Genomic DNA, 15480 nt, shown 5'->3' on the forward strand with positions numbered 1-15480 from the left:
TAAAAAAGACCGGGAGAGAGATATAACTTGCAATTAATTCATTTAAAGTAGCCAGTCTAACAATATAAAGTGCAGCTTAGTCATGAAGGGTTGTGCATTTTGAGGCACGCTCTACGTAAAAAGGATAATGGCCAAGCTTCCACGCTATTTTTCTTAACATACACTAATCAAACCACTGTCAACACCCACAGCCGTATAACTGCACTAAACAGAACTTTGCAAGAAATTCTGTCTTTGTGTAATGTACAGAAGCTAGCTATAGTTACAAATCCACAATAAAAGAAGCAAATTCCTTCTATTTTAATGAAATGTCAACTCATACACTCTCAAACATAAATATTCAAAAAAGTAGTTTAGGAAAACATTGAAAACTATACTGAAAATGTACATGTATATTTCAGAACAATGAATGCAAGTGAATGAAACCATGAATTGCTCAATTTAATGTCATGATTTTACCTAGAAGAAACTAAAACTTAGTTTCTCTAAGAGCTACAAGATTAACTGATGTCAATTGTCAATAAAAATATATAACTAACCACCATTCAAACGTACTGGGTCACACATCCAAAACCGATGATACATATATGATGGAGCCCAATAAATACGAAGTCTCTATGACTACTTGGTTACATAATTCGCAAACTAATATATATATATATATATATATATATATATATATGTGTGTGTGTGTGTGTGTGTGTGTGTGTGTGTGTGTGTGTGTGTGTGTGTGTGTGTGTAAATTCAAAGTCAGATCTACCGCAGTACATCAATAAATATGAACAATGAGAAAATCAGAGCTTAGTCAATAAAGAAGAGCAAAATCCTTATCAGAAAGTAATCAAATCCCTACATAAAAATAAATACTAAACATATAATAAAAAAATAAATACTAAAGGCATTTAGCCCGAAATAAATACTGATAACAGATAAAAATCCTCTTAATCAACAATATATAAAATAAATAAAGTAAGCAATCCTACTTGTCATTTATTCATGGTCACATACTGACCACTTCAAAGTGCAAACAAAAGATACTTAACAAAATCTTCATTTTTTTATACTTCTTCTGACCGATACTAAAACTAGGAGTTAATTCTTGATCATGTATTGAATCTGGAAAATGAAATAAAAAAAACACTTTTTAACCAAAGTTGCACACAGACGAATCAAACAAAGGTAAATATTGTCACAATAAGTTAAATGACTCACAGATGCACAAGGCACAACTCGAAAACACACTGACCACTTCATGAGTGCACATGTTCAGTTAAAACGAAATAATAAAAAGATAAAACAAGTATGTATAGTCTAATTATACAAGAATAAAGAGCCACAAAATGAAAATTCATTAAAGAAATAAAAAAACAGAGTATGTGACAGATATAAATAAGAATTTTCATAAGGATAAATATTCAGAGGATATGAAGTTAATATTCAGCTTAACAAATGGTCGAATGGTCTATACACAGTTGGTTCTATAAAAGGATAATAATACTAATACTAATAATAATAATAATAAAGTATTTGTTGGGGGTGACTTTGACCTAAAGTACCCTACACGAAAGAAAATTTGCATATCTTCCCCATCCACCCATAAAAAAATTCATTAATAAATCATTTTTGGTTTTTATCTTACCTCCCACTGTTGCTAAATTCTGCTCAAATCAAATTAGGCCGTCGAATATGTCGGAACGATTTTCCCACGCACTGAAAAAAAAAAGGACCGATAATCGTTTCACTTACATATCAAGGCTTAAGAATTAATTGTACAAAAAATAAAAGGCAACAGAATCTGCAAAACATACTCATGAGAATTTGTTTCAGCAGTGTTAGCAGTTTTCTTCAAGATCCCACGAAGAGGTTCAATTCTTGGCGTCTGGAAAGGATACAAAAATGGAAGAATAAGAAACGTTAAACAAAGAATAAAAACACCTTGTCCTTTTGTAAATTATAAAAAAATAATAAAATTTGTAACCGTGACAGGAAAATATAGGAGAGCAAAGGTCGAAGGAAACAAAATGAATGCAAAATCCAGATGTAAAAACATGCGTGAATTTGGGCCCATGGAAAAGTCCTTCTCCTTTCAGGATTAAGCTTTTTCTTTCGGTTTCCCAATGGTACTCACTTATTTCTTTTTTATAGTTTGACATTTAACTTCAAAGTTTCCTGGAAATTTATTTAAGAGAACACAGAATGACATTTATGAAACTTGAAACGCATTATTGTTAGAATAATATTCTCGAACAAAAACGAAAAGCAAAACAGGTTTAGAGCATTAAAATGACCTATTCTCAGGACTGGTTAGACAATACATAAGATGAAAAAGGATACTTTAAGGGTAAGAGTAAATAGGACGAGTAAACCATAGGCCTAATTGCAATCACGTGACGGAATTCCATTTACTATTCTGGTTTTTTAAAAAATACGAGCAATTAATATTGTCCATAAGTAAAATCTTAGCCCGTCAGTTCAAAAGTGACGATATAAAACCTTAAAACTTACTGCATCTGATAAAGCTGAAGTGGCATTACTATGAGCTGGAGTAACACTAGGCAAGATATTGGACAGATTGATGTTTATATTCTGCTGGAAACCACCCACGCTGGTCACTCCCACACCAGTCTGAGTATCCCCATAGGTCAACTGGAATCGCGGGGTCCCAGACATCAGACCTCCTGGATTCTGAGTTCCTGCTTGGGAGCTTGAGCCTGAGTGAAGAGACTGAAGACTGGAAATTCCCAAGCTTGAGAGATGGGAGGCATTACTGGGAGGGAGATGACTTGACAGCTGAGAGGATACATGCTGGTGTTGGGAAGGCAGTGTTGCCCCCATGTATTTGAATGGAGATTTAAACTCGCGCTTTTCTGCTAGGGGTCTAGGCAACTGGGAACCAGACAAGGTATCAAAAGACACAGGCTTTTCTGGGTGACTATTTTGCATTTGTTTACTTAAAAACTTCTCCCTTGCATGATGAAATGATAGACTAGGGCCAGTAGGTTGTGAATATGGATCTGGTTCTAAGGAAAGAGATGATGGTTCACCTCTACCATATAATGAACCCTGCCTGTATGCAAAAGCTTCCTGACGAGCAGTGAGTTCTGATTCATAAAGCTGAGCTGAGCTTTCCTTATCTAAGGGTTCTTGCGGAGAGTCAGCAAACAGATCTTGAGACAAGGAATCTAAATCAGGTTTTTGATTATTGAAATCACAGCCCATTTCTTGCTTTATCTCTCTTGTAGCAGGCAAATTGGTTGTTACAGCTTCATTGTACAGATTACTAAGTGAGCGTTTTTCTTGTTGACGACACCACTGGAACATTTCAAGGTCACGCCATTCAGCCTTCAATTTTTCCTTCACCGGAGTACTTAAATTGTTGGCACTGAAGCTAGCATTTAACATAGCTGGGTATTTTGGTGCAGAGCCACTAGGCTTACATTGGTCCCTTAATTGCTCAGATGACTTAAATTGTTTAGTTAGCTGGGGGAAAACATCTTTTGCGCCTCTTGCTTGACTCCTAGGCATGTGACTGTCTTTTGTAATCATCGGTTTAACACCCATAACAGGTTTATCATGATGGAGACCAAGTTTTGCAGGTAAATAATTCAATTTTTGTTCACCTGAAGTTACCTGGTTTCCTCTATCAAAGTTTGCTATAAAACCTCCATATGACTTCTGCCTTTGGCCTTCAGAAGAAACAGGTTCATTGCTCGCATTCAAAGATCTCTGCTGAGAATACTGAGAGGTATTCTTTCCTTCTCTATTACTGAACTGGAGATTTTCCCATTTATTGTCACTACTCTTTTTCATGAACTGATTAACTCCATCAAGACTACATTTAGTGTTTTGATCTGGCAGCACTATTGCAGAAGAATTTTGTGACCTTGTTTCTGCAGAAGACCCTCCATATTCCAGATGAATAGATTTTTGTAATGCTTCTAAGTTTTCAGTTTGAGTTTTCAGCATGTCAATAAGATCTTGTGTTTTGCGAAGATTATCAATAACATTTTGAGATTTGTGTGAGTTCAAGTTTGAGGGATTGCAGACGCTATTTGTACTTGGTGGTACAACAAAGGTGGTCTGCGTAATGCTGGCTCCAGTGATCGTAGCGTTTCTTGCCATTTCCATTTGAGTAAAACCAAATTTTGGACTAGAAGACAATGGTTTAGATGCTTTTTCCAGATGCTCCCCGCTTGTGGAAGCTGATTCAGTAGTGCCTTTCAAGTTCGGGTTACTAAGAGGTATATTACAGTTGTTTTGGGATAAAAAAGTATCTTGAGTGGCAGGTATACCAAATCTAGGGCAAGAAGCTTGGAAACCTATATTTCCTTGTTTGAACACCTTAGGAATCTGCAAGGTCTGTGAGTTTGAGACACTTGTTTGTTGTTGACATGGAACTTCAAATGTTATCGTTTTCTTCGTCCTGATTCCATATGTTTGTGCAGAAGAGACTGGCATCTCTTTATTTCCAGTCATAAACTGAGTAACACCTTGATTTGTTGCTATATTTGCATTTGTATTCAATGAGTTTTGACCTCTGGTAAGAGAATGAACATGACAGAAAAGAGGCGTACGTGCTTCACCTGCACCTTGAGCCTTTGCTGGGGATATTTGGGATCCCACTTTAATATTCTGACTATTTTGGAGCCATCTGTCAAGAGATAACTGTCCTCCTTGCCTCGTTTGATTACCATTATAACTTTTCATTTTAGACTTTTGTTGATTTTGCTCTTGCAGTCTTTGTTGTTTTCTTTGTTGCTGCTGCCGATATGGCTTTGAAGTGGTACCAAGAGTGCTTGCTTTTGTGAAGAAGTTACTGTTAACAGTGTTTGCTGAAGGAACTCCAACTCCTGAACTCTGACTAATGCTACTTTTCTGTGAAAGACTGGATGAAATGAAAGAATGTGGGCCATCCTTATCTTGAATATCAGGAATTTCGCTCATCTCCAAAGAGTCATTAAAAGCATCTTCATAGTTATCTCCATCTTCTAAATCATTAAAAACTTCCATATCAGGGAAACTATCAACGGATTCCTCCACATTGCCTCCAGGATTCACTGGCATATGGGACAATCCCTCTACCACAGGCTGCTTGTGGGCGCTTGAATTCTCCTTATACACACAAGTTTGACTAGTTCCACTGTAAAATTGCTTTTCAGCGACCCGTGGCGCGGGTTTAGGCATTAACATAGGACCCCTTGGAGTGAACTGGAACTTTGACAGCACATTTCCTGAACTGCTTGTCATCTGTAATGAATAAGACAACCAATGGAAACATTTTAAATATAAACAATAAAATAATGTTCTTTTAACATTTTTATTTTAAAATATTCAAAGTAAAGCATAATCTTGCATCGAATTTAGTGAGACAAATTGCACTTAAGTCCCCAAAATCTTACCCTGAGTTTTTTGGGAGCTGGACCTTGCATCTGGCTAGCTTTTTGGCGAATACCTTGAACATACACGGGTACATTTCCCTTGCTGTTGCCAGAGGTACTTCGAGTTCCTGGTCCACAACTGGCCTGGACAGTTACACCACTCTATGATAAAACAATTTCAAGAAAATAAGCTCTACACTTGATACCCATATGACTACGGACAAAAAATGGCCAAGTGACAAAACTTGCCCCACAAAATATGTTGTCCTAGGTACTACAATAAACACATTCCTGTACTTGAAATGCCTAGCGCATAGATTCTATAATGGCAGAATAGTTGGAATGTCACTTCAAAGATGAACAGCCTTTGAACTATGGGGGTTTTACAATTCCACACATTGCCAGAAAGTTTTGGGAAAGAGGTACCTACGGTTTTGCAATGAAACCTGTCAGTCATGGAAAATCGAAATATCTAAATTCGTAGGTCATTTCACGTACTATATTCTAATTGATTAAAACAACGCAACTACAATATACCCACTTTCAGTGAAAATGGGATACATGGACCCAAATTTACAATATGAAATGATGTTTCCATCAAAATTTATAAGCTTGATTTCCGGACTGGTGAACATATATGGTGACACTATGTATAGTACAAATTTAAGCTCATATTCCAATACAGCCTCGAATTACATTACTGAAATTATGGAATGGCACAACATAAGAATTCTGATATGGTGCTACTGACAGTCAAGGGCGAAGTCAGATTTCAGACAGGGGGAAAATTTACAACTTTTGAAAAAGATTAGAAGAAATCCATAAAAAACTTACACTTCTCTTGAAAATAATTTAAAAGCTAACGAGAGAGAGAGAGAGAGAGAGAGAGAGAGAGAGAGAGAGAGAGAGAGAGAGAGAGAGAGAGAGAGAGAGAGAGAGAGAGAGAGAGAATATTTTTTTGGCATCACTTAAAGAAAACAATAAAAATTCTAAGAAATAAATGATGCTTACTAGCCAACAGAAAGAATGAATGAAAGCGCACTCGCGTGCTTGCACGTACGCACGCACATACATACATACATACATACATATATATATATATATATGTATAAATTATACGTCATGCTACTATATCAGGAAAAGTGAATGTACTCGACCAATACAAGTCCTTATTTACAAAGCCATATTAAAATACGATAAAGCTTCAAACAGAATCTGCAGGAAGTAGTGGTGTCTACATGTATATAAAAAACCAGGGTGTGATGGGGGGGGGGGGGGGGGGGGGGGGTGTCTAGGGGGTTCCACATTGAGGGACATTCCTGTGTGGAGGGAGAGAGTCCAGGATTAGTCTGCTGTAACCCGATGAATGGGATCAAATTCAGGATGGTTGGAAAGAGGATGAGGTTCGCCATACAGCAGCAACAACAATAACACAACACTACAACAACAACCAAGACTACAACAACAGCCAACGACGCTAGGACGGTGTACCTTACAGCAGATGTGAGCGCACGTCCTCTTATTATTGCAAGTATGTAGACAGGCGCGTCTACCTTCTTCGAGGGTTGTCCTTTTGGTCGTACCTGTGAAAGAATGAAGGTAATGATAAAATATAAAATTTGAGGCCAAAGGCCAAGCGCTGGCGCCTATGAGGTCATTCAGCGCTGAAATGGAATTTGACAGTTAAAAGGTTTGAAAGGTGTAACAGGAGGAAAACCTCGCAACTTCACACGAAACAATTGTGAGGCGGTGGAAATTCAGATGGAAGAGAATATGAACGGGGGTACAGTAAAATGAATGAAAGGGGTTTGAAGCAATGGGCAAACGGGACGCTGCAAAGACCCTTAAGTAATGCCTACAGTTATTTATGGTGATAGACATTCATTTCTCGAAGTGCTTCGGGTCCCACAATAAGCTGTTGGTCCCGTTGCTAGGTAATAAATTGGTTCCTAGCCACGTAATAATATCTAATCCTTCGGGCTTACAGCCCTAGGAGAGCTGTTCATCAGCTCAGTGGTGGTCTGGTTTAACTAAGAAATACTTAACCACGTGAAGTGCACTGATGGCAACTACCCCACTACAGGACTGTGAAATATGGCCAGAAATATGCATAAAAAAACTGTCAATGGTAATGGACTTCACTATTAACAGTCTCAGTAAAGGGGTACACACGTGTCAGACACAAGCAGCCTTTATCTCTCTCTCTCTCTCTCTCTCTCTCTCTCTCTCTCTCTCTCTCTCTCTCTCTCTCTCTCTCTCTCTCTCTAAACAAATCAACTCGAACTGCTTTTCTTTCAGGGGACCTTAGCTAAGTTGTATCCCCAAAAAGCCACTCACGAAAAGGGGCCAAAATTAGATTGCTGTCAAGGAGCAATGAACAAAACGTGCGGAGTTTTTCTACATTGGGTTTTTTTCCACACGAATTCCAAGAGGTATCACTTGTTTTCTGTATGAGAGAGAGAGAGAGAGAGAGAGAGAGAGAGAGAGAGAGAGAGAGAGAGAGAGAGAGAGAGAGAGAGAGAGAGAGAGAGAGAGAGAGAGAGAGAGAGTCATTACTAAAGCATTAAAAGTTATAACCATACCCATGCATTACCAATTTGTGGTACATTTTGCTCAAAATTCAATTTCCCAAATGTTTCTCCTTCTTCTTCTTCCTATGTCATAGAATGCCCAGCATCTGACAACCATTCACTCAAGGTCTAGAGATTGCATTCACTTATCTTCATACATCTTTCGTTTTCCATGCAATCCCAATAATGAAATGTTTCTAATAACACATACAACAGTTCAAAACGTTTACGGTAAAATTCTCATTGATAATCTTTGCAGAGATCAAGAAATATCAACAGCGCGCGATTCCCACGCGATTATTTTCTATACCTTTTCCTTCATCCACTCAACGAATGCGGAACTTAACAAATTAAACATATAGAGTCAAATGACTCGTGGGGAAACACTTACTCTTAATTGTTTTCCTGACATCTCCACTGAAACTACAGAAAAAATTGGAAACACCAACAAGGAAAATTAAAGGAATATTAATACTAAAATATAACATAACCAGGAAGTAGCCAGTAGAAATATCCCAGCAAACTTTTTGCACGATTTCTATAAATATTTACGTCTTCAGGAAGCAACCCGGATGAGAACATTTCTCACAATATTTAAGATTCCTTCCCAAAGTAATATACATATACATCACGAGTGCCGGTGATATGTATATACACACATACAATACATGCACTACTATATATATATATTATATATATATATATATATATATATATATATTATATATATATATATATATATATGCAAAATTTCACTTTCCTTCGTGGATTTATGCCTTCATCATATATCCATTCACGTTCCAAATTTTTGTGATCAGTTTAGATATATATATATATATATATAGATAGTTTAATATATATATATATAAAATATTATCCAAATACAATATATATCTATATAATCATTATTGCATGTGAATACGCAAATATACCGCAAGAAAGTCTCAAACGATGGGAGATATCTGCATTACGTATAATGACATCTACTGATGTAGTCAGGAAGCCAAAGTCAGAAAATGTGCAACACCCTGCTGATTGCATTTTAGAATAGTCCAACAAGTCTAAATAAATTGTTCAGATACAGATAAATATGAATCCGCTTGTTGGACATTATAGATATGGATAGTATGGCCGCCATGACAGTTTTCAAAATGGCCACCAATTTCTAAACTTTTTGTCATATTTCAGCTTCTAATTGCAATACAATGTTGGAGTCAATTCATATGTTTTTCATCGTGTATAAGTTGATTCTGGCATTAAGATAAACCTTGGTGTATACATTCTCCAAAAAAAAGTTATTTTTCAACAATATTTGACAAAATTTGTAGGGGTTCCTAATTCACATTGCTAAGAATTAAAACCCTTAATATACAAAATGCAATGCATGGATTTTTAAACCTAGCTTATACTTGTTGTGAACTCGTATTGATTAAATTGCTTTAATTTTGTATTGTATTTGATATTTTTAGTGTGTTGGTAACTGTGTTATGTTTACTAATAATAATAATCAGATTCGACTGTGGTTGACCTGTTACAAACTCTGTGCATCGCCGTGTTTGGTGATCGTTTGATGTAACACATAACCTTGGAATTTGGGTGTAGTTTGATTGTATGTTTGTATGTTTAGCTGTATGTTAAATTCTGTCATTTCTTATTTTGATATCTTATTTAAACGTTTTATTATTCACCAAATCTAACTATGGCTTTTGAGTTGTGGGGTTTTATGTTATAGTTTTGTTATTTATTTTTATTTGTTATTTTTGTATATATTCATTGGTTGGTCACGTGACACGTGTACCTGATGACCGCTTTTGAAACGAGAATATACGGAGTCTGATTTGTGAAGTCGTAGTGTCAATTTGTATTTGTGGAATTGTTGAGCGTAAGACACAGGATAGCCATCTGAGCCTAGTAAAACCTTACATACTCTTTTACTATTCACTGTTTTAAATAGTTCTAAATATATACTAACTGTGTATTTCTTTTGTGTTCTAGGAATAAAAAATGAAGGCTGCTAGTAGAATTCTCACAGGAGGCTCAAGGAGTCGAGAAGAAGAAGACAGTGTACACTGGGATAAATGCCTCATTTGCCAGGACAGTTCAAAAACAAGGAAATCAGAATCTCAACGGAAAACTATAATTGCTGGAGTGCAAACTGTAGCTGAATGTTGTAAACAAAGAGAGAAATATAATGACTCTAAATATGTGAATGCATTTTCAAGAATTCGAAAGTATTTTATATCTGAATATGTTCACCACATTCAATGGCACAGGTCATGTTACAGTGATTTTCCTCACCAAAAGGCATTAGACAAACTTAAGTCACGTGTTCAGACAAAATCTGTCACTGATAAAGAACAAACTCCAAGCACATCAACCTTCTCAGAAACCCAACATGAGCAAAAGTCCCTCAGATCTGCCCACAGCGCAATGGATTGGTCAAAATGTGTTTTCTGTCAAACTGATATTGTTGGAAAACCAGGTGTCTTTACAAATGTGGAATTTGAACACATCTTCTAAGATGCTTAGTTTGGCACAATTTGATCCTACCTTGCGCCGCAGGTTTGCAGGTGTATCAGAATTGATGGCTGCTGAAGGAAAATATCACCTAAAGTTTTATCTCTCTTTCTGCAGAAAGTATGATAAGCTTCAGAAATGTAATGACTGAACTGGAGAAGGAGATGGAGAAAGGACACATGTTCTCATTAAAGACTGTCTGGGAACATTACAGTAAGCTTCCGTCTAAAGATTTTGGAATAGAGGCTGGAGCGTACAAAGGCTACAATTTCAAGCAGAGGGTAGAACTCTATTTCGGCAGTGATAAGGTTACATTTGTTCAGCCGTTGGATGTAACGAAGCCCCTTATGATTGTGCCCTCCGGTTTCACTGATGTTGCCATGAGAACGGTTTTGGATGACTTGTCTGAAGAAGGAACCAGTTCTGAAGATGACATCAAACAGCACAGTCTGGGTCATCATGAGGATGAGATTCGCAGTTGGATATTTAGAGTAGCTGTGAAGATTCACAGTGATGTTCAGCACACTTCAGGGCATGACATAATAGGTGGACTTACGACAGACAATGCAGAGAAAATTGTTCCTGAGAGTTTATACATGCTCATAAAGCTCCTCTGTGGCGGTGACAACACTGACAAGATGGATGGTGATGACGAGTACGAGGTAGAGATGAAAAACAAAGTTCTCAGTATCTGCCAGGACATTATTTTTGTGGCATCAAGAGGCAAAAAAATGACTCCCGAGCACATTGGCTTTGGTCAATTGGCATTTGTGAAATGTTTGTTTGTTCCTTCCATGTTTCCTTCAATACACCTAGTGATTGTTCTGCTAAGTCTATTTTTCAGATCATTTACCCTCATTTCATTTTTACCCCATTTTCTTCATTTTCCTCATAAAACTGGCAATAATACGAATTTTTGTGGTCCAAAACAAAAATAAAGTACATAAACATGTTTCTCGAGTTGAAATATGGTGTAATTGTCACAAACATCACAAATTTCTGTCCATTACAACCTACAGTATGAATAAAACACATTCTGACGGCGGCCATCTTGGAAACTGTCATGGCGGCCTAACCATCCACATTTACAATGTCCAACAAGATGAATTAGACTTCCCTATGCCTTGGCACTTAAAAAACACCTGTTGCACTATCCTAACATGAAATCAGCAGCGAGCCATTTTTTAAGGTAAATACAGTTCGGCTACTTGACTAATGGCTCATCTACGACAAGCTGCCCTCCTTAAAATACATTTGATAACGAAAAAATAAACGGATAAAAATTATACGTCACTCAACTGATACTCATATTGTTATAGTTTTTTATTCTTTTTTTATAAAGCTGCACTCAATAACAACTCATTCCGAAATGCCTTTGGGCTTCATCAGCCTTAGGAATCATTATATTTCTAGAACAGAAGAACAATAGAGTATAGAATTTAGGCCAAAGGTTATTCTTATTCAGCGATGAAATTGACAGTAAAAAGGTTTGAAAGGTGCAACAAGAGGAAAACCTCAAAGCACTTGCGCTACAACAATTGTTAGGAGAAGGTGGTGGAATGTCAGATGGAAGAAAGAGAATATGAACGGAGGTATAGTGAAGGGAATGAAAGGGGTTGCAGCTAGGTCCGAAGGGGCGCTGCAAAGAATCTTAAACAAACCCTACAGTCCACCGCATGAGGTGCACTGATGGCACTACTCCCCTACGGAGGATAATCTTTCTGGAAAACAGGATAACATGAAGAATCCGGTTGTGGTTGGCCTCAAGACAAAAAAGGGCTATCTTCGTCATTTAAGGGACATTTCCTCTCTCAAGGGGTTCACAACGTGTGTTCCTTTCCCTTGGGATATGGTGTATCATATCAGGATCCAAAGCCTCTGGCTATATAAGGACTTTTAAATATAAAAATCCTGGTCCGGAAAAGAATGTAATATGCAAATGAACAATTGCAGTTTTAGTCAAACCTTAAGCCTACTCTGAACGAGAGAGAGAGAGAGAGAGAGAGAGAGAGAGAGAGAGAGATTAATAACTCTATACTTTATCCCCTTTGGATTTCACAGATCGAGACTAATTACCGACAGGAAATTTTGGATAACTTGGAGAAATGGAGTTGTTGGATGTGAAATCACTTGGGCGGTAGAACGGGCTAAGAAGGGGGCGAGAATATTGACAAATCCATCTTCCCCCGACTTTAATCTTCAACGAAAATGCGACGTCAGAAAGAATTAAGAACGCAGTTTCGAGTTAGACGCACATTCCAGCATTAAACGTACAAAAATAACCACGGCTCAAAAATGATATTAATAAAGTAACAATAAATGCTAGTTAAATGCACAACCAAAATATGAAGTAAATCTAAACCATCTTACTCACTGATTTCACAACTTAGAAAATCTTCACAAATCACAATAAAAATGAAAATAAAATGTAAACAAATTCACCGCAAACGGCAAATACACAATCGGGGTCCCCATTCATGACTGTAGTAACAGTGTAGTTGGACGGAACCATGCAAAAAACACCGAGATCATGGGCATTTAGGTACCCAATATAACCACAAGCAGCCCTGCCCATGTGGACTAACATGTGATATGTTATGGAACATCACATAGGTCAAAGAGCTCCAACCAACACCCTTATGGAAAAGAGAAGGGGGTTGAAGCTTACAGTGGGATCTGTGACTTTTCTTCCGTCTCGCTGTAACCCTGGTGGCTCTCGGATCTCTCTGTGACCCACACCTCCAGTACCAAACACAACGTCAACTACAACTTTACATCGTGAATGCTTGGTCTTGGTGGGAGTAGCAGTTTAATGTCCTACAAAGCCCTTAGAGACTCTATACATTACTTTCAAAAGCTCTTAGATGGTCTTTTGTTTGTATAGTGTTTTTACGTTGCATGGAACCTGTGGTTATTCAGCAACGGGACCAACGGCTTTACGTGGCTTTCGAACCACGTCGAGTTTACTTCTATCACCAGAAACACACATCTCTGACTCCTCAATGGAATGGCCGAGAATCGAACTCGCGGTCACCGAGGTGGTACGCCAACCCCATACCGACCATGCCACTAAGGCGCTTCTTAGATGGTCTTGGCATACTCGGTCATAAACACTTGTTTTTATTAGAATTATATATGTTGGGTCCCACACCTCTGGTTATATGATGCATTCTATTAGGCAAGCTATGTAACCTCGTGGTATTTTGCTAATTAAAACAGTCACCTGTATATTCTAAGTCGACAATTTTGCATCTTTACTGCAATCTATTCCCTCTCTCTTCCATCTGCCACCAATTTCACGTTACAAAATCTACGACAAGGGACAACAGCTGCCAGTTAATGGAAATGTACTTAGTCAAGATAACGGAATCGAAATTCTGACTTATTAAATTTTAACTGCCTGCTTTAGAACAAAATCTAATTTCCTTCAGTTTCATATTCTGTGATCTTCCTTATTATTATTGTCAATCACATGAACCCTACTCATATGGAACAAGCATTACAGCCACAGGGGAAGCTGACTTGAAATTCAGGCTTGCCAAGATTATGGTGTTCATTAGAAAGAGGTAAGAGAAGGCAATGGGGATTGAAGAAAGAAGAGATCAGTTATTAGGAAAGAAAAAATAAATTAACAAATTAATAAATCAGACACAGCTGAGAAGTGCATAACAAACACTACAATTCTTCCATTCGTAAGTGATTATGAAGATCAGTTTATCATATACCCCAGGAAAACCCACATTCATAGCTATATATTCTTCTGCCGTTTTTCCTCATAACCAGGAAATGAAACGTAGTCCCGTTGCAGCGAGCTTACGATAACAAACAAAGAGTGACGCACATTCTTCAAGAACACGTCACTGCCCACAATTACTCCGTGGACGTTATATAATTCCGAGGACAGTACGATAACTACCGCAGTTTTTGCTGGTCATTCATCCTGCGTAGGCAATGCAGCGTCTTCATTGATATAACCTTCGCTATTGGGCAAGACTTGAGAAAAAAAATCAGTTAGACGACATTTTTTGTGCAGCATTCCTCTGCTGCTACTTCCTTATGACACATTATCAAACACTTATAAAAAGTACTCTTCATCATGTAACTGAAGTCTACGCTCTCCTCTTTTCCTTATTGTTTTACGCCTAAATTCGTTTTTGGTTATTGCATAACGTCTGTATTTCTGATAAAGAACCATTTTCTATCTTTTTTCTTTACTATTTTTCTTCTCATACCAGTACTTTTATTTTTTAACGCTTACAGGATTTCTATTCAGCTGACGTTTTTTCAACAACTTGATTTTTTTCATGAGTGCGCCTTTGGGTCAATAATAGCGACAGCGATACTGAACGTGCGACAAATCCTTTCCAATTTCCTTTACCAATATACACCCACGAGTTCCAGCAACAAAGTCCACTCTTCCTGTTGCAATTCATGTACAACTCATATCCACTGACAATATCGTAAATACTTAGGTTAAGCGATATTCGTGATGATCATGATGTAAATAATAACAGTCGAGACAGTGACAAACAACTCAAAATGCAGACGTTGTGATAAATTAAGAAGCAGAGAATTAGCAGTTACATTTCCCCAATGGGGAATTAATAATACCAGTTTAGCATATGTAATTATCTTCCACAACTTACTACTGGCACTGTTAATATTCGAAAGGAAAATTTATATGACAGAGATAAAAAAATAAGGCAAAAGCATACGCTTTATGCCAGACAATGTTGTCTCATGGTACCAGGACGATGCATTTAATACAACTCTCTCTCTCTCTCTCTCTCTCTCTCTCTCTCTCTCTCTCTCTCTCTCTCTCATAGCGTGTCCTATTCAGGAAGTGTACTTCATGTGCTGCTTTTGCCAATTGTTTAAGTAGCAAAAATCTCTGCGCTTTGTAAATTTTACTTACTATATTCATGTGGGCAGACAAATTTGTACGCGGAAGCATCTAAACATATTTTCTCTTAAACAATTACAATTTAATATCTACAGCACTACCTCGTCATATT

The 15480-nt window shown here is 37.4% G+C and overlaps 1 protein-coding gene across 1 annotated transcript in view; it reads right to left on the minus strand.

The window, feature by feature from the left end:
- Positions 1-664: 664 nt before the first annotated feature.
- Positions 665-15480, minus strand: part of LOC135209406 (probable ATP-dependent DNA helicase HFM1) — a 285878-nt gene continuing 271062 nt past the window's right edge. Inside the window, exons 17-22 of the mRNA XM_064242100.1 lie at positions 6870-6961; positions 5400-5540; positions 2506-5247; positions 1809-1879; positions 1640-1710; positions 665-1116 (exon numbers count right to left, since the gene is read on the minus strand). Of these exons, the coding sequence (XP_064098170.1) occupies positions 1668-1710; positions 1809-1879; positions 2506-5247; positions 5400-5540; positions 6870-6961 (3089 nt within the window). The 3' untranslated portion in view covers positions 665-1116; positions 1640-1667. The remainder of the gene's footprint in view (positions 1117-1639; positions 1711-1808; positions 1880-2505; positions 5248-5399; positions 5541-6869; positions 6962-15480) is intronic.

This window comes from Macrobrachium nipponense, chromosome 11 (assembly GCF_015104395.2).
Source record: "Macrobrachium nipponense isolate FS-2020 chromosome 11, ASM1510439v2, whole genome shotgun sequence".
Taxonomy (NCBI): domain Eukaryota; kingdom Metazoa; phylum Arthropoda; class Malacostraca; order Decapoda; family Palaemonidae; genus Macrobrachium; species Macrobrachium nipponense.